The 25,142-nt window shown below is 37.8% G+C and overlaps 1 protein-coding gene across 1 annotated transcript; it reads left to right on the plus strand.

The window, feature by feature from the left end:
* Nucleotides 1-1,164: 1,164 nt before the first annotated feature.
* Nucleotides 1,165-24,396, plus strand: ccdc150 (coiled-coil domain containing 150). The gene is made up of 26 exons (XM_039765028.1): nt 1,165-1,307; nt 2,601-2,954; nt 3,164-3,342; nt 3,687-3,755; nt 3,833-3,949; nt 4,227-4,356; nt 5,847-5,890; nt 5,971-6,063; nt 6,253-6,360; nt 8,750-8,874; nt 9,156-9,321; nt 9,658-9,726; nt 9,810-9,902; nt 10,184-10,267; nt 10,426-10,533; nt 10,620-10,682; nt 12,306-12,434; nt 12,639-12,808; nt 12,881-12,974; nt 13,060-13,229; nt 18,062-18,188; nt 18,280-18,480; nt 21,141-21,209; nt 21,281-21,409; nt 21,795-21,881; nt 22,896-24,396. The coding sequence occupies exons 2-26, from the start codon at nt 2,609-2,611 to the stop codon at nt 23,010-23,012; spliced, it is 3,087 nt and encodes a 1,028-aa protein (XP_039620962.1). The 5' UTR covers nt 1,165-1,307; nt 2,601-2,608; the 3' UTR covers nt 23,013-24,396.
* The last annotated feature ends 746 nt before the right edge of the window (nt 24,397-25,142 follow it).

Consider the following 25,142-nt stretch of genomic DNA (forward strand, 5'->3'; position numbering starts at 1 on the left):
ATATCGCCGGAGAAGTCCGCGCAAACAACGAATCCTACGGGCGCTGTAGTCGTGACTGAATGTGTGCAATGTGTAGCTAACCTTTAGAAGCAGACAATGGGGAAGAAGAAAAGGGGAAAATGTTAATTCAAGCAAAAATAAAAGAATGGTAATAAAGCACACATTTCTGTCCAAAATACACATTAACATTGATGTGCACAGACTTTTTGGTAGGCAGTGACTCAAGGGCAAGGGGCTCTTTATTTTTTATCACGGAAAAAAATAGGTCCTATGTTTACTCCTATTGGATGTGTGGCTATCATTAATTGACGGAAAATACAAAATACCTTATGGCAAAACTATTGACAGAATCTCTATCCCATATTGCTAACTCCTGCTTTCGTTTTGCCCAGCTAAACTGCAATGGTACAAAAAATAGGATTTTTTTTTTTTTTACAAATTGCAAAAATCTCTACTTGTATAAATTCAAACAGCTGCAATACGCTAACAACAATTTCAAAAGCTTGAACAATTTCAAAAGCTGCCTCCTGTACACAAATCCGCTAATCTAGTTAAAGGAGTTCAAACATGCAAAAAGAAAGCGATTCAATTAGTAATTTACGATAATAGCCAATCTGGATTTGGATCAACTATAGGTGCTGCGTGAAGGGTTGCCGACCAATGAATACTCAGTTTTGTTTTATTTCTTAAAATGTTGACTGTTTTCTCAACTGAAATCCATTAACTTCATATCATTAGTAATTATACAATAATACATTTTAATACTGTTTGCCGCGCGTTTGAAAAAAAAAAAAACTTGCCTCAGTAGAGTGACGTTCCTGTTAATGACCATACTGTACTTTATTTCCACATGTCATAATAAGCAGTAACTTTAACAAGGCCTGCTAATTAATTTTACCTACAGCGAAAAGGAGGCACACATTCCTAGCGGAAGAAAATTGCCCAACAATGGAAAGGACCAACGTGGGGAATAAGGCAGCTACCCTTTTGTGTACTGTATGACCCTGCACAATCCAAATTAATAAAAGTGCCCGTCTGTCCTCAAACATTCATATAACGTACAGACTACAAAACTACGTGCCCCATGAAACGTTGCGGTAGCATAATATACGTAGAGAGGAAGCGGAAGCTACGGTTCCCATGGAAACCAGTCACTTAGGAAGCTTGAACCGTTGAAAGAGAGGAGTCGTTAGACGCGCGCCGGTAACTACCTTGATTTGTGCTCATTAATGAAAGAAAGCAATTTTGAGGAAGTTATTTTTTGCGGAACAAATCGTGAATAACATCAAACGCAACCTGTTTACATGGTACGTGATACACGAGTTTTCTGTCGGCAGTATCATCGCTTTGTACCCGTAAGGCTTCCAAGTTATGTTAATTTTTGTTTCAAGTTGAATTATGCTATATCTTCATCGGAGTGTATTATATTCCTTTAGCTGCGTTTACATAGTAACGTGTGCAGTTTAATGCTCTTTAGGAACTTATTTTTTTTAATTGGAATGACTAAGCTTAGAAAATACTTGATCAAAAACGCAGAAAGCAGTGCCCAGCCATTCGAGCTCATGCTAGTAAATTAGAAGTGATGAGCAGTCACTGAAAACATTAAGGAAACGACCCATGACTTTTTGGTGATTTTAGAGTCGAAGATTGCAGGTTCAATTGTAACCATTTCTGCAATGCGCGGCCCTGAGTAAAGTCACATTATCTTAGAAATAATGTTAATAGAAGTTTTCGTTTATAAAATATTAATGCATACGATGTGTAAAATATTCTTGGGTTTTATTCTCAGTGAAAATAAAATGGATGTGAATGAAAACTGCTGTAATAAACAAGAGTCCTGTTTGTCTTATTTACGGATAAAAAAATACTTAACAGTAAACTCTAAAAGCAAAGTCCAGATGAACTGGTGGATAGTTTCCAAGCAAGCTGCGGTTAGAGTTTAACACCTTTGTGCATTTAGAGAATTTATATGGGAACTCAAAACACGAGTCAAGATTTGAAGATTGGTTATAAATAGTTAATAAAAATCAAATGAGTTTTTAAAAAAAATCTCACAGTTTAAACACAGGTTTTAGCTCAATATTTCATGGTTTTAAAACTGGAAATATAATCCTTTATTTCTTTGAATGACCATTTGACCCTGGCAAATAATACTTTCAGGGTTTAACATGTAACCCCTAAAATCACTAACTGCTTGAAGGTTGTTAAAAAAGGAGAACTGGCTCCTGCATTGTTACCTCGATAGCTAACAAGTGGTGGGCATTGATAACTAAATAAAGTGAGTGTCCAATGCAATTCAGGCTTGCAAATCAGAAGGTGGTTGCTTACAATACAACATTTGTGTAAGTGGAACATTGCTTAATATACTGCTTGCTAAAGAAAAGGTGAAATGAGCTTTTATTCATGTGGAAGTTAGTAGAACAATAGCTGCAAGTCCATTCTTGAAATGTATGAATAAAGATATTTAACTCTGAGCTTGAAGATTTTTTGGCTTTGTTATGTCAGACTGTCACAGATTTATGTAACTTACTTATAAGATGGTCCAATATGCTCATGTCTGTTTCCTCAAACTGTGCCTTCTCTTTCTGTCTTTCCACCAGGTGATAAGATGTTGAGGTCAGCTGTTCCCTCCCTCCAAATTGCTGCAACAGTACCAGAGGCCCTCACTGTACTTCAGCAAAGAATTCGAGTGGCCGAGGAACAGGCTGATGGTCTTCTTCGAAATCTAGGGACACAGGGGCTGAGCAAAGTTGAAAATGTGGTCTCCGTGGAACCTTTGCGTCCTGTCAGTCCTATTCAGATCAGAAATGCTTCCAGTGGAGAGTCTGATGTATTGTGGAAGAACTACGAGACTCTAGTGAGCAGAATGTGCCGCCTGGAAAGTATCATCCAGACACTGAAGCTAAATCTTTTCCGCCTGGAGACTGAAAAGGAGTTAAACCCAACACATTCAGGTCTGCATCTCTGAGATGAAAATTGTAATAAAAGGGTATTTAGATGTTTTCAAGGTTCTTTCAGTCTTATATTTTGTTGCTGCAGTGATTTTTACTTAAATTCAATGTAACATGTATGGAAGTGTTTGCTCCACCATTTTTGCCATTTATGCTCCAAATGGAATCCAGCTGTCTCAAACTAATACCTACCACTTGTATTTTCTTCACAGCCCAGCTTGCCCAGCAACTTAGCAGCCTACAGGCTGAGCACTTGGAGGAGCTGCGGGCAGCTCAGCGTGAGGTGATGAGAGTCCGCCAGCAGCTCAACCAGCTTACCCAAGAGAAGGAAGCTGCTGAGGATGAAGCAAAGAGACTTGCAGCTGCACTTGAGATTGCCACAGCCAGCAAGGTCATTGTTGAACATCTTCACCTCCTCCTTTAGCATGTGCTATGCTTTATCTCTGTAGTTGTAAATGAACTGAATTGAAGCTTTATTTAAGCGTGTCCCAGATATCTATGTGAGAATCTCTGCAAAGTGATAGATATAATTGTGTAGACTTGTCATTTAGAAGTTTTCGTTCAGTGGTATTTGAAGTAGCAGCTGGTAAATGGTCACTGGCTCAGCGACCTCCTTACAAAATTTAGTCAGTCAGTTTCTTGCTATCTCATATTTCAAGTGAGGCAGAGGTCTTGCTCACCTCTTATAATATGCCTTCACTCTGTTCTCCTGATGCCATCTTTGTATCATTCTAGATGGATGCAGCCATGGCCGCTGAGGATCTGAAGCTCATGAAAAGTGAGATGAGCCGCAGATTGCAGGAGGTGGACATGTTTTTTGGTTCTGTTAAGTGGCTGTTCTTGCCCTAACCCATTCATGCTGACCTCTGTCTTGTATACAGGCCAAGGGGGAGCTCGCTCAACAATTCGGCCAAAGGGTACTCCTGGAGCAATCCCATGAGGGCCTTCTACAGAGGCTGCAGAATATGGAGACTGCTATTTCAGTGGAGAGAGAACAGGTAAAAGGTCTTGCAGAAAATGTGACTTGTAAAACTATAATGTTCTTTTTGGAGGAAAGCTAGGAGTGAGGAGTGATCTTTACGGAATCTGTCATAACACACGGCCTGGGGAGTAGTAAACTAATGAAAGCAATGAAGAAAAGAAGTCTTGTTTAATTCTAATTTAATGTATGTTAATATCCACATTTCCAACTATAATTAATTTGTTTTTTGGGATTCCATTGTAAAAGGAGAACCAGGATGAAATTTATCCAGACATTCTTTGTCTTATGTGCAGGTACACGAGCTACAACAAAAGTGCCAGGCTTTGGAAAGTGACACCCAGTCTGTCAAGCAGAAGCTGCTGAAGGAGCAGCAGCGTGCAGATGAGCTGGAACTGAAATGCAAGGACCTGAAGATGGCTGCTGGTAAGAGCTGCATTTTATACTTAATGAAGATTCTTAAGCAGGATTTTGAAAATGGGAATACAATTAAATGGGCATTTGGGTGCAGGTACCACACACTTCCAAGTGGAAAACATTGTCAAATGTATAGAAATACATTACAAATGAGCTGGAAAATTGTACACCACAACATTCAGTACACAAACTTCAGAAAATACATCAACACATGTTTGGTGAGGGGACTGAAAACAACAATGAAAAATAAAAAGTTTGAGCTTCTATTTTTCTGGTGTGTCATTTGGGAAGTGAAGGTTTAAGGCAGCATTTTGTTTGCTTCGCATCTGAGACTTTCAGCAATAGTGGCATTGCTGATTTTCTTTTTTTTCCTGGCACCTAGAGAGTAATGTAAAACTTTGGTTCCTTAACCAGACCGCTTAATTCACAAATTTGGGTTAGCTGCACGTTTTGTTATGAGTTTGACTTTAAATTCTACAGATCCTTTAAAGATTACGATTTTACTTCCATTAATTTTTTTTTCTGTTGCCCATTGGTTCCAAGGCTAGTTTTATTATGAAATGTCCAGCATCACTACAATTGCATAGCTTTTGTTTATTTAGGAATGAGTTGGATATATTAAGGCAACCTAGTGACACATTGATTAGGTCTAGGGTCTTGGGTTTCCTTCCTGGCACATTCACTATCTGTATGCAGTTAGCAGATTTTGCCTGCATCCGTATTAGTTTTTCTGGTTTGCTGCCACTTCCTTGATTTTTAAGCTTAGGTTCTTGTTGACGCTTATTTTGTGTACAGGATTGTGTATTAGGATGTTTTATATAGGGTTTGTTTTTATATATCGTGCCCCAACCTGCTGGGATAGGCTTCAAACTCCACAAACCTGTCCTTAAATGACAGAATTGTTCACACATCCTTCACTTAGATTTGAATACATTTTTTAAACTGAGCATTTGGTTTTTCACTTGGAGGGTAAATGATATGATATTTAAATACAGACTAACACCGATTTAATAAGTCACAGACTTTCAGGCCAAAATGTGAAAACTTTATAAATAAAGTGTGTAAATTTTCTGTATGCATTCTGTGTCTTTGCTCTCTTGTATTCAGTTTCCATTTCCCAAAAACTACTGAATACTAATACCCATTAGCTGATTTCTGTTCTTCTGTTGTTATGAACTCCATTATTGGCAAGATTCCATTTTCTTTCACCTTCTGTCCCCACTTTCATTCCACTCTGTCTTTTTGGCTTCATCACACATCATACATCCTGCACAGTGATTCTTTCACAAAAGGCATTTATATTCTTCTCTCTTGTCTGCTTGCTAGAGCAGTTTTGGTTCTTTTTCAGTTTTGTGTCTTTCTGCCTTCATTGGTCACATCTTGCTAACATTCTTCAGAACTCCATCACACAGCCTGCATGCTGTATATATGCTCCCTCAATTCCAAATTATTACTCTTTTAGTTTTAAATCCAAATCTATGTGTTTGACCCTTTTTTAGATGCTGAAAAATCCAGGCTAACGGAAATGGCAGAGGAAAGGAAGGCGAGTACAGAATTGACCTAGTGGACATTACATCTCTGTCTTATAGAATGCCTAACATGATCGCTTGAATTTTGCACTAGAACTGCCAGATGGCTTTACATAAGCAGAAGGAGGAGAATGGCCAGCTCCTGAGTGAGATCAGTTGTCTGAGGGACACGGCAGAGAAAGTGCAGGTACAAGAGTGACCAACTGCTGGGAAATTATTTCTATCAGGGCGGCCCTTTGGGAATGCGTGCTCTTCTTGCAACCATGTTTGAAGCCCATCCAGTTTGAAGGTTTCTGTGAGGAATCCCCCAACAACATTACTTATTTTCAAAGAGTGTTGCTACTAATTGACATGACTCTGTCTGTCTGTTTGCCAGGCTTTAAATGACCAACTGAATACTCAGTGTATGGAGCTCAGTGCAGCGGTTCGCTCTCTTGCAGTGGAGAATGCAAAACTCCTGGCAGAACATCAAATTGCTCTCAAGGTAGGATGTGGGTAGCACTCTTTGGCTTTCTTGAATGTCTGCAGGTTCTGGGGTTTATGCTATTTTTTTTTTTTTTTTGTATGTATGCTGAGTGGGAATGACGTAATAAAAGAAAGCAATTTATGTACGTCTTGTAAACATAGCACTAGGCTGCTTACAGCGGGGGTCTCAAAGTCACTTCCTTGAGGGATGCAGTGAATGCAAGTTTTCATTCTAGCCACTTTATTAATTAGTAGTCAATTACTGCTGCTAATGGAATATATTATGTTGCTTTGATTTTAATTGATTTGCTTATTAAGATTGTTAAATATAAATTGCTTGTTTTTCCTTATCCAGCAGTCGCCCAACAGTAATAACTAAATTGCAAAAAAAATTTGGGTCAGCGGTCTCATCTCACTTCCCAGAATGCTGCAATGGCTTCAGATTTTTACTGCAACTAATTTTTATAACTAGAATCCAATTCTTGTTGTTAAGGATTCATGTTTCTTTATTTAATTATATGATTTGGCAGAATCTTTACTATGATATATTAGGCCTTTCTATTAAAATTTAATTTTATTTTGCTGAAGAAGGAATGTTTTTTTGACCTGAATTATTGGAATTTAGTTCAAGCAAAAAGTATGCATGCAGTTTAGGTTTTTAAGATCTCATAAATTACCAAAGTATGTTCCTTTAGAAGCAGTATTTGCCTACAAAGTAAGGGAGTGGCTAGAATGAAAACCTGTGGTCACTGAGTTTTCAAGAATGTCTTCCAGACATCTGAGGCTCCTGGTTTACAGAAGTGTATGGTGCGTTATTACATATTATCTGTAAGAACAAAAAATGTTTTTCCCCTTAGTTTCTAGTCCATTCCTATTCACTTAACGTGCTCAAATAAATGTCCAGATGTGAACATGCTCAAGAAGCTCTTTCACTTACACAACTAGGTAACTTATTTTTTGACATTTGTCTAATATATACTGTTGAACTGAAATCCCTGATAACTTTTGTGTCTTGCAGTGATAATAAGATCACTTAGTTATATGATGATCGGATGATTTTTATGAACTGAGTGGTCTCATCCCATTTGTTAAAATTCTTATGTCTTTGTTTTTAACCATTTCGATTCTGTGCACCTGCATCATTACTGTTCTGCTTTAGTAATTTCAGATTCTTCTATTATGCTTCCTCTTCATCTTTGTTCACATTGGTTAAAAAATGAAAGCTATGTGTAATATGGTGGTGCACTTTGTTACTTTGTTTCCTATTGGTTTACCATCTAGCTGAGTACCTCCCTTTGTGTGATTATACCAAATATTATTTACTGGGAAACTTTTTAGATTAAGGAACATTAAAGTTAATTTGCTAGAACATCTTTGCCAAATTTCTTCCTAAGTGATTGTGTTGACTTTATCTTCTAGTTCAATTTTAAGTGATCTGCCACATTAACTTACAATGTTTTATTTAAATCTCACACATACTCACAGACACACACACATGCACACACACTGTGTATGTGTGTATGTATGTACAGTATGCATGTATATACTATAATATATATCTGTCTGTCTGTTAGCACAGTGGTAAACTGAAGTACCTCACACTTTCAAAAACCTATGCATAATTTCCAACAGGGTTTTTGTGCATGTGGAGTTTGTTCATTCTCCCAATCTCCTCATGGTTTTCTTGCACATCACTGAGGTATAGGTGAATATAAATTGGACCGATTTGCATGTGTGGCTGAATGTAAACTATGATGGACTGAATAGGTTCAGGATCAATGCAACCCAATAATAGATAACATCTTTTCAGAAAATGTATATACCGATTTGTATGAATTAAAAAGAGCAATGGGTTATTTACAGGTTCCTGTGAGACCCTATTTTATAGCACTTAATTTATAACTAGTTCCACACACTACTGTAGTCAGTTATCTGCAACCTGCCACACAATGTTTTTGGCACTTTTTGATTGACCACTAATCTTAAAGGCAGGTTACTAAATTATTGTACAACTTGAATGTTTACAGAATGCCTATCTTCATCAGATGTAAGTACCATTGCTACAACATCATCTAAATCTCTGTTCATGGAGTATACCATGAGCTGGTTCACCTTAGGTACACAGATTAGCTTAATCGAAGAATGAATTAGTAATAATGGATGTCTGTGATTGATCTGGCTTCACAGTACACTGTTTCCTTCTGCTTACCATTTCTTTCCAATGGCCCTGGGTGTTTTGAGTAGTTTGACCTCTTAAATTGGGACTATGAGAAGGTGTGACTGCTTGAAGATGTGGTCTGTGGTTACACAGGCATTGAATGGAAGAAATGGAGACTCTGTCAGGATTTTGGAGGCTTTGTAGTTAAATTGGGACTTTTCTTCTAAGCTAACCACTGTTTTCCTGACAGGAGGAGCAGCAGCGTGTATCTCAGAGACTGCAGGAGCAGGACCTATTGCTTGATGCAGCCCGGGCAAGCATCCAGGCAGAGCTGCAAGGAGCTTTGTCTGATAAGATGGAACTGCAAAAGGCTCTGTGAGTTCTCTGTTTAGTTTCCCTCCATGCATTAATAGTTATAGCTGACTGTCCTGTTGTATTTCTGCTTTCCTTACATTACTATAGTCTAACTAGTCACTCTTGTTTGTGATCTTTAAGAATGAGATTTATTGTCTTGCACTGCAAAATCAAAGCAAATTATCTTGTGCTTTTTAATATCTTCTCTACCCAGCATTAGAGATTATGAAGTTTAATTTTACTGTTAATTTGCCCTAAAGGAAGGGTGTGTTTTATATTAATTCACTGAATGTCTTGTACAGGGATGTTTTAAGTAAAGAACATGCTCACCTCCTACAGACATCTGAAGAGTCTGAACGTAAGATGGCACAGGATTTCAAACTATTAGAGTCCACTGTAAAGAGGCAGCAAGCAGAATTACTGGAGGCCACTCATGGTTGGCAGAATGCTAATGTAGACTTAGTTGGGGTAAGATGTTCCTTGTAAGCTTACAGAGACGATGTACATAGCTGCATCTCTAGCTGGTTCATGTATATTTCCATAAGCAAAGACCTTTAACATATGAAATGCAACTAACAACATGCAGTACAGGAAAGAGTGGATTCTGACTCCTGGGTCGATGTTCTGGCCATGATGCTTCTAATGACCAAATGTTCCTAGTATCTGCAATGCTAAGAAAATAGTAACCTCAGAAATGTTTCACAGAGCCGTGCTGAGCAATAGAGTTGCCTTGTATATTGTGAAAGACAGGAGTTCAGAACTGCATCTGAATCATTCTTAATGATGTATATGCCCTTTTCTCAGGCAAAAAACACGGTGAACAAGTTAATGGAGAAGAAAGCTGAAATGGAGGCCGAGCTGACCAAGTGCAGGGTTGGTGTGCCACATTACCATATAAACTGATGGGAAAGGTCGTCTGCACCAGTCATTGTAATGTTGTTCTTGAATTTCCTTAGCTGGAGTTGGATTCTTTTAGATCATCCCTTGAAATGCAGGAAAAGGAGAATGGAAGGTTACAAGATCGTATGGCTTCTTTGGAGCAGCAGCAGGTAAGCTACTTGACATACTGCTTTCCTATAGGCCAGGTGAGGTAGTAACATTTGTAACTAAAAGAGAGTTGCACAGCAAAAGATCTGATTGGTGTGATTAGACATTTCAAGACCCAGAGTATTACAAATGGCTTCCCATCTTTTCATTCCAGCCCAACCCCATCATCTTTTTTTCTGCATATGAAGAGTTTGGTAGCCAATGTTCCACACCAAAGCTCCATTCATTGCTGAACCTCTTTCTTGCTCCATCTTTATTTCTGTTTTTGTGTGCTTTCTCCCAGCTTGCAAAGCATCAAGTGGAGCAAGCGCTTGATGAGCTGACCATAACAAAGAATAAACTGGCTTATGACAAGGGGACACTTCAGGTAGCCTGCTCACAAGTCTATTAATGGCCCTTTCTGGACTACACTCCATTTATATGAATGTTTCTTATACTTCTAGTAAAATTGTGGACAAGAACCCGAATTGATCCATGTAAGATATCTTTAGTTCAAGGTTTTGTGTATGTTTATCTGGCACCCAGGCTAAAGTTTCACAGCTACAGGAAGAGGTCCAGTCTCTGGCAGATGTTCAAGTAGACAGAGTTCACCTCCAAAAGAAAAATGCTGCCTTGGAAGCCAAATACAAGCAGGTGTGAGATTTAAAACCATGGCACCTTATTTGCTACTTTCTAAACTTGTCAGTATCTAGTAATGATTGACTCATTCACTTCTGCAGGTGGCTACCGAACTTAGCAGCATCCGCATCCATGTGCAAAGGCTAGAAGCACAGTATAAACAGGTTTGTGGAGATTCTTGATGATTAGAAGTGCTTTGAGCTTAATCATTTATATATTTTTATTTATTTATATATATATCATTCATGTCTAAATAAATACTAGAGACCAGTGTGTACTTAATGGGAGAAGGAAGTTTGGAGTGTGCAGGAACTGGTCTTTTTATTGGGCAGTAACAGTAATGTTGAGAGTTGTCCAGAGAGGAGTTGAGAAAATGTGAATCCTTTACATTTTTCCAGTATTTATTTAAACCAAGATGTGATTTGAACATTATCTGGATCCTAGTACCAGGAATCGGTCTTTTTTTAAATCAAAATAAAGAAAAATCTGCTACTTGCTTTATTTATGTAATATTTTAATACCAGTTGTTAAGATGTCAGTCAAGGAGCTTATGACTCTAAACAGAGAGCAAGCTTTGGTCATCATTGATAGAGCTTGAGAATCACCGGCATAGAGTTATAAATGTTCATGTGGCTTGAAAGAATCATGTGAATCAAAACACTTTAGTCTTCCTGTGTTTTGTTGTCTGGCAGAAAATATACAAACAGTGGAAAATCAAAAGTATTGTTATCCTTTCCAGGTATAGTCATGAAATGGAGTTATCTGCAAACCAAGAGATTGACAGGGAATCCTAAAATAATAGGTATAGATGTAGGTGTCTCTTAAATTTAGCTTATGTTGGTGTTAATCAGTTCACAAACAATAAAATACTGAGCAAGAGTGTTGAGCTTTGGACAATCTAGAGAAAGGCAATGCTGTCCTAAACAGAACATTACAAGTGATATATGGTTTGTTACAGGTTGCTTAGTTAATTCATGAGGCTATCAAAAAATATGCTGTGGACAGATGAGAAGAAAGTGGAGCTTTCGGTATAAATGTTGAAAGAAGGAATGTACTCCAACAGCCTTGTCTCATATGTGAAAATATTTGATGGGAATGGATTTGGGTTGTTTTGTAACCCTAAAATCTGGCCAACATGTAGTCGTTAAGTTGAACAATGAATTTTGGTTGTATTAATGAATTCTTTGGGTAAATGTCATGCATTAGAACCTTAAAAATATAAGAGTCATGTATTCTAACACCTTTTCTTAATCCAGTTGAATTGTTTAATTGACATCTGATTGAAACTGACATCTGTCAATTACGTATGATCTGAAGCAGCTTTGTCAAAAGAAATCGCACATATGTTTCTTTAAGGTAGAGTGCAGAAATGATCAACATTTAAAAATAAGGTGTTGGAAATCCCCATTCTGCCAAAGTTAGTTTCACCAATAACTGACCATGAGGATTTCACACTTGTATCTGTGAAGAAAACACATTTTTTTTCAACATGTAACAAGCAAACTTTGTTTACTTGTATTAATTTTATGAAAATAACAAGATTTCCTTTGTCTTAAATACTGATAATTCCATAGGATTCACAAAATTTTTCTCACTATTGTAGTGTCTGCACAGGCTGGATTTGTAGTGAATATAAGAAGTCTGCACACTCCTGCCAAAATCAAAGATTTTGTGTAATAAAAAATGAAACCATGAGAAATCCTGTCAGAGTTTGTTCACTTTTTATTGCAAAAGTGCAATAAAGTGATTTGGCTAATGTTGCTTTTATTGTTCTGTGTGATATTCAGGCCCAGGTGTCAATGGAACGGAAGGAGGAAGATTTTGCCCTTGCAATCCGCTCTAGGGATGAAGCTCTGCGGGAGGTCCGAAAACTGAAGAGCCAAGTAGAGGCAATGGAGGAGAATGAGAGGGAGAAGGTACATAGCCATAATTTATTCCTGTGAATATAGGAAAGACATGTAATGTATGATGCACAATATACTGGCAAATACAGAATAGTGCTTGTCCCCAAGAGATATTGCCATATGTCAAACTTCAGTTTCTTCAAAGAATATTCCTAGAGTCTTAATGTTTAACATAAAATGGCTTAATTTTACAAGTTTTTGGATTGTGTTGTGCAGGTGGCATTGTTGCAAAAGCAGTTGGGAGAATCCAAGCTTGACAGTGGAAAGGTCACGTCCACATTAGAGAATGTTCTAGCCTCTCACAGCAAGGTGCAGCAGACTGTGGAAAAGCTGCAGATAGAGATGGGCTGCAAGGATGCAGAGTTGGTGGGACTACGCAAAGACAGGTAGGTAAAATAGTGCTAATACGTGCATGCACAGTGATGCCCTTGAATATAAATGCCATGTGAATATTACAGGTTACAGTTACAACAGAAGGTACAGACCCTGCAGGAGGAGCTGACAAGCTTACAAAGCAAGCTGAGTGCTGAAGAAAAACGTATCAGCAGTCAGGTAGGACACTGTACCTTTTTGTCTGCCAACCTCCCTCTCCTAGCTTGTGAAAGAGTGGTCAGCTTCTCATCTGCGCTTGTTGTAGATGGAATCGATGCGCTTAGCACTGGAGGCTATGCGTGGTGACAACAGGCAGCTGGCAGAGAGTCTGGAACAGGCACTTTTGGCCAATGGTAACATGCAGAGCAGGCTGAAGCGAGCCCAAGAAGAGTTGGACGGCAAAGACGTCCAATACCAGCAACTCATTCAACAGAGGTACATACCCACTTGGTGCTGACAACAATACTGAGTAACATGTTTTGTGTGGCTCACATATCGGGAAGAAACTGGTTTAAGTTTCTTTGGTATTTGCTATCCCAGTGGTTAATGGCTTTTAAAGAAACTCTTTGAATGTGTGTGAATTTGAAAATTAAAATAACTGGTATATAAGTTGGCTCTGTCCATTTATATTCACATTCTTCTAGCAATAAAGTTAGCTGGAAATATGGATCTGAACTGCGCCAGACTGCCAGTCATTTTTTGGGTTAGAAATGAAAGTCATAAAAAAGTAGCAGTATGTCAGAATAGTCTGTATTTTGTTTACTCATTCGAACATAGCTAAAGGATAGGTTCAGTATTCAGTCAAAGGAATTTCTTAGCCATCATGCTGTATATTAGTTTGCCTCATGAAACTATGTTCAGAAAAGAATTATATTTTATAAATTAAAAACAAACTAGCTTGCTCTTGCATTCTATAATGGAGCTAATGGGTACTGGGGTCCCATTAAAAAGAAAAGCCTTTAAACCTACAGAATATGTCAACTTTGAAGTGGCAAAGGTTTTAATTTAAGAAAATGTTCCTTCTGTGTTCATGGGACATCCTTGTGATAACGAAAGAAATCTAGAAGTAATTATTTTACCACAGGTTCTTGGTATTTTCTCAAGGTAAGGATACATTTCTTGGTTATTTGTGTACTTCAGTGGCTGCCATGGGTGCAATTATGTCAACTCCATGTTGAATCCCCCAATGCACTTAACATTCTGTGGTGTTGTTGTTTTACATCACCTATGGAGCGAGATGCACAGCTAGGGGCAGCATAGTGAAAAGATTACTTTTGTATGAAATAGCAATACATCTGAACTAAACTGAATATACTGCATTGTATTATAATTATTTAATTAAACCCTTAGATTTTTGAATGGGCCATGCCACACAGAGTGCGCGATGGAGCAGATTGAAACACCACAAACCATTTTTTTTTATGCGTGATAGGAATAAATGAACCGAGCACAATGTTTTTGAGCAAAAATTTCACTGGCACTGAAATTCTTAAATACACATGGAGAACAAGCAGTCTCCATGCAGAACCTGGTGCTGTGAGGCAGGAATGACAGCTCTGTGCTACAAATCTCCCTATATTAATACATCTGATCATTAAAGATGGGTTAGAAAGATGGATGGATACCATAAATGTCTATTCAATTCTTGTCACTTTATTACATGCTAATTGCAAGCTCAATATTCTTTCTCACTGAAGCACATGTACACATCATCAATCCAGTGGCAGTAGGAAGAGTCTTTGTGAAATAAAGGAAATATACTTGTGTATAGTGAAAATATAAGTGATCCTGTGGGTTTTTTTTAGTTGTTATTGTCTGGTTATCTACAGCATTGAGACGGCAGTCTACATCTGGACATCAACATTTAAAAATATATATAACAGCACTTGGTGATGACTGTCCGTAATAATGAACCTCCTTCCCATTCTGCAATCTGCAGCAAAGATGGTTGCAATGAGGCTGAAACAAAGCTGCAAAAAAAAGCCAACTTGGCTAAGTAAGGTGCACGACCAGTCTCCCTTTTAAAGTGGTTGAATTTCACAACAATGGTTTGATTTTTTTGCTTGTTGTCTTTCATAAAACAACATGGATACACTGTTTTGCAATATGTGTGTAATCTCAAGATGCAGATCAATGCTCAAACATTTTTGGCTTGGAAAATGGACATATTACTTTTCTGTATGATGTCACCCTGGTATCCTTTAGCTCCATTTTAATAAAAGAGCAAGAGTGGGCTAGATATCACAAAAGTGTTAGAAAATAGAGTACACTAATATTGTAGTGTCAGTTGTTTTGAATTATCATCTTGTTACCTGAAGTTAGTATGAAAAGTGGATTAGTGAGCATATTATGAAATGTACATTTACTGGATAAATGAAATGAACTTGTTTACGTTGTAGCTCTTAAATAAAGCTAATATAATATAGACCCCGATTTTGTTCTTTTGTTCTTGCCTTCTCTGGATCTTTCTGTCTTTCCCACATGACCATTGTCATACTGGGTTGGGAGCTTGGGTGTGTGGTACTGTAAGACTGCTATTACATGTTGTTTCATTTTTGTTTTGTTAAACTACATCACCCATAAAATCAGTTTATTTCTAAATTATTTAAATTATTGCATTTTTCTAAATCTTAGAGGTGATGTTTAGTGCTCTTTTTCTTGACCTTCTGTTTATCTGTTTTGCCCCAAGGACTAGGCAGAAATTGAGTAGGTTTGAAAGTTTTGTAGAAATTTTATTTCTGATTCCTTAATGTTCCACAATTAGTATTATTAGAAAATGTAGGGAGGCTGGACTTCAGATGTGGACAAGACTATGGAAGTGGTGTGTTAATTACCTAGTGATCTTTCTCATGGCATAGACTAGTCTTTTTGAATGCGTCTTGAGCACTCAAAAAGAGACCACATGATAGGCAGGCAGTGGCTTTCAGAATTGTGTCTTCCCGAGATGAGGTTGATCTTGTGGTCATTATCTCTAGCAGATTATCAGGTTTCTGAAAGCAGAGCAACATTAATGTGTACTTCTTACCTATCCTTGTGCAGTCTCACCCAGTACAGTCTACCGTTTTTTAACATTCTGCAGCAACTTGCTGTGAAAAATCTGTAGGATTACAGTTAGGATTGTTTTACTTAGCTAGGATTTTTTTTTTTTTTGAGAATTTTATTAGTTTGAAAACAATAGCACAATAGCAAGTTGCAGAATTTGATGCAGTTTTATGTTACACATATTATTTAGTACACAAATTTAAATCTCCAAGACCATCAGAAAAATATAAGAGCCTTGATGGCTAGAAAGCTTACAGTGATTCACTGTGATCCATGATTACTAGTTGTGAATGTTATTGATAATGTGTTTCCATATACTGAACTTTTCTGAGTTGTTCCTCCTTCAAAAAATTCAGATATTTCTTTAAGGTCTTCAGTCTTTTTAAATTCTGAATATTACAGAACATAATTTCTCATTGTTCACATTGCACTGTGATATTTTGATTTCAAAGCATTAAAACATCACATTTTTTATGACATTGTTTTATGTTAAAATAAATCTTAAGGAAAAAAAAATAATTCACTGTTTGTGTATGTATTCAGTCCTTACATTTTGATATTTTCTGCAGCCCTCATTTTTAGCAGTGGCAACCTTATGTTTTTTTTCTCTAGGTTGTTCAAGTTAGCAGCAAGGTACTTAATGTATTACAAATTTCAAATAGTGCAACAGATTCTCAGCTGGGTTGATGTCAAGGATTTAACTAGGCAGTAGTATGATGTTAACTTTTGTACATGAGCCACTCTTAGTTAGGGTTAACTCAGGGTTAGTTTTGACTGGCCTTATGTTTGGAATCATTAAGTCGATAAAAGAAGAACTTTCACCTATGTTCCGTTTTTAGCAGACTGAAACAGGTTCTCTTTCAGACTTTGCTTTTATTTTGCACCATCTATACCTCCTTCTCTTTTAACCAGATGCTCAGTCCCTGGTGACGAAAAACCACCCTGCAGCATAATACTATTACTACCATACTTCCCAGTAAGTATTGTATTAAATTTTGCAGGTTTGGGCAGTGTTACATTTATGACACACATCTTCTTGAATTTTGTCTAGAAGGCTCTGTCTTGGTGTCATGTAACCAGAAAAACCTTTCCCTGCATCTCGGATCATGTTCATGATTTTTGGCAAACACCCAGGTTTTGCTTTCATTGGATTCTTTTTGAAGAATTTGTGCAGCATTGCTCAAATTTCAAGTACGAAACCACATATCTCCATCAAAATGTCTGTTGGTCTCTTTGGTTTTTCTCATAAGTGTCCTGTTTTGTACAGAAGGTTTTGTGAAATATTTTTTTGTAGGCAGTCTATGACATACTGAATCAACAGTACCCACTGGGACATCCAAAGACTTGGATATTGTGTTTTTACTCTTGCACTAATTAATATATTTTATCTTGTCTTTGAAGTGACTTGTAGCGTTCATTTTACAGCTGTTCTTCAAATTCACAACCTGATTACTGATTCCTTAACTATGGTTTTTATCAGAAAATGTGTGTTATTTTAATGATTCCTTAGTGGAGGCCTGTTGTAAGACAATTCTGTCCTCATTGGACAATTGTTTATCACCTGTATAACCTTAACGCTTACACAGCATTTATTTACTTATTTTGGGTTTTGGTGCTTTTAAATAAAAATATTGTAGAGAAGAAGATTTCAGTGTAGGATTTATTACTTGGTACAATTGGAGAATTGGTCTGGGATTTGTAGGTCTCCACGAGGGAGCTGCAGTCCATCCTGGCAGTATCTTGACACAATATCGAATTAGCTACCACTCTATTACATAGTATACGTTCTCACATTCGTACTCGCACTGTGCTCATTTAGTGTCATCATTCAACCTGGAACACACATCTTTGAGTTGCGAAAGGAAACCGCAGTACTAGGCTAGGTCACAGACATTGAATTGGAATGGGCTCTGTTAATGAATTCACCAATACAGGGGTCTATAAGGTCCTGTGAATAAAAGGCGGTTTTTACCTGTCACAGTGGCAATCATTGGGCCAGCTGGAAAATGCCAGTTGTTAGGGAAGAGGTCACACTAAAGAAAGAGACTTGCTATGCTATATTTATTTCAGTTCTCTGAAACTGACTCAAATGTGATCTCAGTCTAAGAATGTGACAGCTATGGAGTTATCTGTGGAAGAGAGGAGTTTAGTTAGGTGATAACTCCACAAATCCACACTGCCCTGTCCATTTTTCTTTTTTCTTTTTCCTTTTTTTGGTAAAACAGACAGCAGGAAAGTGAAGATTCTCGAAAGGAGGCAGAGGTATATGCAGAGCGCCTTGAGGTGCTCAGGAAACAGTTTGGTGCAGAAAGGGAAGCAGCACGCAAGGCCATGCAGCGAGAGGTCGCTGAGGTATAAGCTGTTGTGCTGTCCAGCTCTGCAGAGGACTGTTGACTTTTTTCTGAATAGTTACACTTTTTTTTTCCCCCCTCCTAAATATTAGCTAAAGAAGGTGTTACATGACGCCACTGTAAAATCAGCAGAACTATCCAGAGCTAATAAGGAGCTGAAGGAAAAGACATCTGATTTAGAGAAAGTGATAAACAACCAGAAGGTTAGAATGAAGAGTCAGAATGTTCAAATTAAAAGTTTCATGGAAAAGGTTGAAAAGGCAAACACCAACCAAGACTCTGAAAGATTAAAGGTGAGCTGTGTGAAATTGTGCACTCTTCAATGTCAGATGAATGGATAAGATGCTAATGGAGTGTGAGGATCAATTTAAAATGTAAGGCCATAAATGGTATAATTTAACTAGCATTTATCTTTTAGCAATGTGCCAGATATAGGGATTTTGTGAAAGTGGAAGCTGCCTGTGAAAGTCGTAGCATTTGCATGCATGACACTGCCAAGGACAGCTACAGTGCAATACTTAGTTGTGCACAGCTTCACAGGTAACAGCCATCCTTTGCAGAATACTCTTTCTGTTCCATTATGTAAATAATTGGTAAAGCCTTACAAAAACTAATTAAAATCTGAACCTTCTTCATGCTCTGCTTTGCTGCTTCTAAGTGAATAAGCATTTGTGTTCAAATTACATTCTCTTCCTCTGTATTTTGGGAGAAATGACTAAAGATATGCACAGACATGTCCATCCCAGTCTTAAGGTTATGTATTTATTTTTTTTACTACCCATCATTTATTTGGATAACTTAATTTCAGAAAAACAGACTGTGTTTTGAAAATGACACCATAAGGGTTCATGATTAAGAAATACTGCAGATTTGTAGTATGTTGTAAAAACTCAGAAGTACAGAAGTATATATCCCTTTATATTTCTGTATAGATCGAGAGGATTTTTAGGAATTAAAATTTAAATTCTGAGTTTTCAAATGGATATTTTACATATTTCTGAACACAATTCGACCAGCGTGATATCTTGTGTAATTCTAGAACCCTGCTGATTATGAACAAAATCGGTTCATGGGAGATTTCATTTTACTGAAGATGATTTCAGTGTTATGTGTTTTTTTTTTTTTTCTAGCCCAACCGGGGGAGGTGACTGTAAACATTTTTGTGAATTTCAAATAAACGTTATTCAAAATTGGAATGTCTTCAATGTATTTTGAAGCGTTTTTGCCAACTATAATTGCCCTGCAATTATTTAACATTTATTGTGGAGAAAGATTTTGCTGTCTATAGCTCTGTACTTTTGACAAATGTTTCAAGTGAAAGTAGATGAGATTAAAAATAGCCAAAGTGTTTTTTAGAAACATTTTTTTTTTTAAATTCTCAGTTGTTTTGAAGCAAAGTAAATATTGTTAAATCACTGGTGAGAAGATGTGATGTGCATATCTGGTGTTACACCATCAATTTTCAGTCATTTGTACCTTGTTTATTTTTACTAAGTTGGCACTGATCTTGGTTTCATCATTTTAAATTTTGCATCTTGGTGCAGGATTGTGCTGCCAATGAAGTCCAATGTAAATTTTTCTTGGTGAAAGCTGAAATTCTTTGGACTTTTTTCTTGAACACAGTCTGTTCTAGAATATTGAAACTGTGGCAGTTCTAAAAATGCTGATCAAATTAACAGTATGTTATTGGACTATGATAGAAAATGCAAACTCTATGCAGAGTGCTGTAAGGTGACAGTGAACAAATCTGTGTGCAACAGTGACAACTTGTCTGTTAAGCACAACTTGCTTAATGCTATTTAATGCTACAAATGATTAATTGACTAAACCAATTGAGGCCTTAATGTGGTTCGATTTACATTTGTACAAAGTTAATAAAAATATAAGAGCTGATGAATGAGCTGCTGCTCTGACCGGGAATTGTTCCTACCTTTTGCAAATTTGTTGTTCTCTTTGATCCTAAACTTGATTAAGCAGACCTGAAAAAAGATTCCTGGGTGAACAAAGTGTGCACATCACATGCTTGAATGTTTTCACACAGTAGGTCTCATTTTTCTATCTCTCATTTACGTCTATGTGCTCACATAAAGTATCTAATTACTTTACGGTAAAGCAGTAGGACCAAGCATAAAAGAAAATTTGAAAAATAATTTCAACAGGGACTGTGTCATAAGAATACAAACGCCCTTAGCCGTGGATGTCTCTTTCTCTATGGTGGCTTCCATTCTAACAGCACATTTATTTATAATAGAGATAGATATAGAGATAAAATATAACACATATATAATAGTTAAAAATATAACATGCATTTTAAACTTGTATGTAACAGACACAAAGAGCTTGTATACTTGCTCTTTTTGCATGCTACAGAAAATGATCTGCACAAACAACCAATTAAGTTGTTCATTTTTAAGAGTTTTACATTATTGATCACTTCTCTTTTTATTTGTCCGGTGATTCTTGTCAACAAAAATACATCTAGCACATAGGGGTTGACTTTCTCTAGGAATGCTGTTGGCTCAAGATTTTTTCTTTTTTTTCCACTGTGTCTATCTATATCTCAGTTCTTATCTTAATAATAATGGCTTGTTTATTTTAATGTTTAACTACTGAGATGAGTATTAATGTATATAAATGTTATAAGGTTTAGCACTTTACTGTTCTCATTTTATAGTTGGTAATTTATGTAAGCACTCAGTGAAAAGTGCTGTACAAGAATAAATTAAATTGAGTCATTAGATGGTGTCAAACGTATATCCATGCTGTGCTGAACACTTTTGGATAAAGGTGTGTTAATCCTGTTTCCCAAAAATGGACAATGTTGTGTTCCTTGATGACTGTAATGGAATGGTGTGGTGGACTTGTGCCACTGCTGTGAGGTCAGGCTCTGACCTCCAATGTTGATGAACTGGATTTAACTGGCTTGAGAATGAATGATGTTTTTTGCAAACAGGCCATTGAAGCTGATTTAAAGCTTATGGAATCTCTCAAAGAGAAATACCAGAAGAAGAACTACGAACAGGTCAGCTGTTGCTTCTTAAATTCCCATGCCGGAGTACTTTGAGATCCTGACTATTTCTTTCCAACTTTCAGGGGCAGATGATTCAGAAGGTATTGTCTGAGATGGCCTGTCTTCAACAGGAGATGCAGTCACTGCTCAAGGATCAGCAGGATGCAGAGAGGGAGCGTAGGATACAGGAGGATCTCCAAAGACAGTGTCAGGTGAGTGGATGTGTAGGATTGCGTGATGCACTGTTTTTCATCTTTTTGTTTTTTGTTCTTTATTTCGCCTTATACAATTTCTTGTATTAGGAATTTGTTAGTTTTTACATACCCCTTGGGGCCAGAGCACAGGGTCAGCCATTGTACAGCGCCCCTGGAGCAATTAAGGGTCTTGGCAAGGCATGACACTGCCCAGCAGGGAAGGATCTCTTTTGACAGTGACGGGGATTCGAACCGGCAACCTTCAGGATACCAGCGTAGATCCTTAGCCTCAGAGCCACCCCTCCGCCCTAAATTGCTGCTGATGAAAATCTTAATGAAATTCTGATTTTCTGCTTGCATGAAGAAATGAAACTGGCTTCTTTTTTTTTTTTGTCTTTTGTAGAGTCTACAGGAGGAGGTCAGACAGTTAATGAGGGCAAAGCAAGCAGCAGAACAGAAGCTTCAAGAGGCAGGCTTGGAGTCCCAGCAGGTGGAAGCCCATCTAGTATTTTAATAAATAATTAGAGATAGTAAAGACATTGTATGCCATTCACACAAGATGTTGGGAGTCGAGTGCTCACATTCCCTGTGAGCATTTGCTAGCTGTTAAACTGCAGCATAACATTTAACGTTCACATGACCCAAACCTGGAGCCTGGCGAGTATTTTAAAGAGAAATCTACTGTACTGACCTAACTATCTCAAGGCAATTTCAGCTTTGCGGTTATTGTAGTTAAGGCTGGGTGATTAAGGAGTTAAATTGATATTGTGATTATTTTGCCCCAACATGCATTAGGGTTAGATCCAAAGCCAATCCCCCCCCAAAAAATCAGGAACCAAGTCTAGATGGGTACTAGTGCAGTGTAGGACTCTCATACTCCTGCACAACCATTTTAGCGTTATAAAAAAAAAAAAAAAATCTAATGTGTGTGTTTTGTGGGAAGAAAACTGGAATACCTGGTAGTGGTAACTGGCCAGTGAGCAATTGTTGTAGTGAATTGTTTGCATAGCGTGTACCGTTAAGTGACAGCCATGAACACATCTGTAGGAAAGAATAACACAACTAAAACTGATCAAAACTTTGCTGAGTTATAGGATAAGTACAACAGTGATCCTTATTATATGACTGTTAAACAACAGGAGTACAAATGTCACACAAATTGAAGCTAAGGAAAAGTCTTTGAGCTTGCTTGAGAAATATTGGGAAAGCTTTACTTCAATTGTGTAAAACTTATGCTTGCTTGATTCTTTAAGTGGAAACCATGTCATTCGGGGCTGTGATAAATGCACTCACTTCTGCAAAGCACCTGATTTAAGGATGGGAATATAATCCAAATTTCCTACTTTATGAACCTGGTTCTGTCATTGTACATTCCCTGGCCACTTTTAGTGCTTAATTTTACTAGGGAGATCAGGAGGCATGTAGAATAGCACGTGGGGCTGCCCAAGGGCACAGCCATGTATGAAAACTTGAGAAATCTAAGTAACCACTCTGCCTTTTGCAGATTTCTGCTAACCTGGAAGAAGCGCAGCAGTGGTTCAGGACAAAGTTTGACAAATTGCAGACAGAGCTAGCTCAGGCCCACCAAAACAAAAGGACTACAAAGAAGACATTTTTATAGCTGAAGCTACCATTGTCAATGTTTCAGTGAAGAAAACCTGAATGGAGAAGTGCAAAGACAAGATTGGAATGGCTCTGGCCTCTTGCATACCACTGTTTGAAATAATATGTCTAGGATGGGACGGACCAGCAGAATTCAGGTGATAACCATCAAAGACTCTGGCCTGGTACCAAGGCAGGATGATAATAGCACTTGAGGAAATAAGTGGGATGCAGGAGATGTATATGAAGCCTTGTTTTACTGCTGCTGTAATGGGGAAAAAAGCAAATAACCTCATAGCAGTCACTTGTCAACCAGAAATCGGTGGTATGACACACTTGGATTTGCCCCTTTCTGGCTTTGTACTCCTCGGTTGTAGAGTTTCAATGAAGTCTGGGTTTAAGAAATTGATTTTGGATTCCCTTAGCATATTGTTGATACATGGGACTGTTTCCTGACTTTTGACCTCTTCTCTATATTTTTGCAAGCATATAACCCAAGATCACTCCTTAGAACTGCAGTAATAAATTAATGTGATTTCCTGTGCACTGCTGCCAGCACATTGAAATGGGACTCAAAAGACCCATTGCATTAACAGCATGGAAATGAAGCCATTACACTGGTACATTCAGGAAGTGGAAAATACAATCATGCAGCAATCTCTCAGTCAAGCTGTAAAATTAAGGGTCCACAGTGAGTAACTTGGCGAGAGAACCAAGAGAGGCAAGGCCTTTATCCAAATCAATGTTGTCACTTCTGTGAGACAAACTGCAGGCAGGGGCTGCTGTGATTGGAGTTCAATGTGAATTTAATTTAGGGAAGAGGGAGGAGCAAGAAGGTCTGTAGATGCAGTGAAACAGAAAATACTGTCTAAGATGAACTGGAGCAACACAGTTTGGTCTAATAGTAGTGGAGGAAGAAAAATAGATGAAGTACAGCCTCATCACAGGCTCTGGAAGAGAGAGAGATAGAGAGAGACTTGGCTTTGAAGAGGTGGAGAATAAGGGAAGCCTAATAAGACATGAGAGGGGAAAAGAAGGGGGAGGCAGAGACTCAAACCATAAAAGGGAGACCTGGGTGAAGCCTCACAGTGAGTGAATAATAAGGTATATCTGTGCAGGGCATGGATATTAGAACTGTATTAATAATCATGTTGATATATATATATATATATATATATATATTTTTTACACTTTGAAGATGGCTTGATTAAGGACCCCAGCAACTTCTTTGGTGTTCAGAGTTTAGCCGGAAACTGATGAAGTTGTCTTGATTTGTAGAACATAGCTAGAATAAAAACTCAAGGTACAGACATCCAAAGTACTGTATATGCGGGAAAAGTGCCAGGTGCCACTGCAAAATGACAGCCAGGTTCCTCCTATAGTGCTGGTGTTTTCTCCTGCGTGACCGGGAAGTTAATTTTCATTTCATGCTCTTTTCTCTTTATGCAGAAATGAAGCCTTCAATTTTTATAAACTATCTCATTGTCATTGCAGACGATATTGATTTCTTTCATGTGATGTTTTGATATTTTAAACAGAGTACCACTCTTATTTGGTCTGAGGTTTGCATTTAATTGAGTAAAATGAAATTGGGAATTTATACAGCATTTTATTTTGACTCTGCAGACTATCATTTCTACAGAGAAAACATTTCTGACATGCGATTGGACAGAACACTAAATGAGTCAATTTTTTTTTTTTTTTTATCGATTTGATCTTCCATATAAAGCAATTAATATAGAGTCCAGAAATAGCATTAGCTGAAAGCGTGTCCCTAATGCTCCAACCTCACGGGGCTGCGGATGCTCACAGTCCTTGATGGCAGTGGCCCAGCGACGCCGAAGAGCATTTACTGCAGCTTTGGGACTTTGGACAGCAGCCAGCAGGCGTGCACTGAATGTTATTAACCACACTGGCAGGATTCGGAAGTGGTAGCCAGGTCTAGCTTTGGGATGGGGGAGTAGATAGGAAGTTTCCCAGTATTCCTGCTCTCTGCTAGTACGTACAGTGAAAGTCTTTGCAATAGTTAAAGGAGGTGGTGGAAGGTAGAGGTGGTTCAACTCTGAATTGAATTGGATTGCATGGGGACATGTGACTGAAGACAGGATCACTAGACAGGAGCTGAATTTTGAATTACAGACTAAGTAGC

This window comes from Polypterus senegalus, chromosome 1 (genome assembly GCF_016835505.1).
Source record: "Polypterus senegalus isolate Bchr_013 chromosome 1, ASM1683550v1, whole genome shotgun sequence".
NCBI lineage: Eukaryota > Metazoa > Chordata > Cladistia > Polypteriformes > Polypteridae > Polypterus > Polypterus senegalus.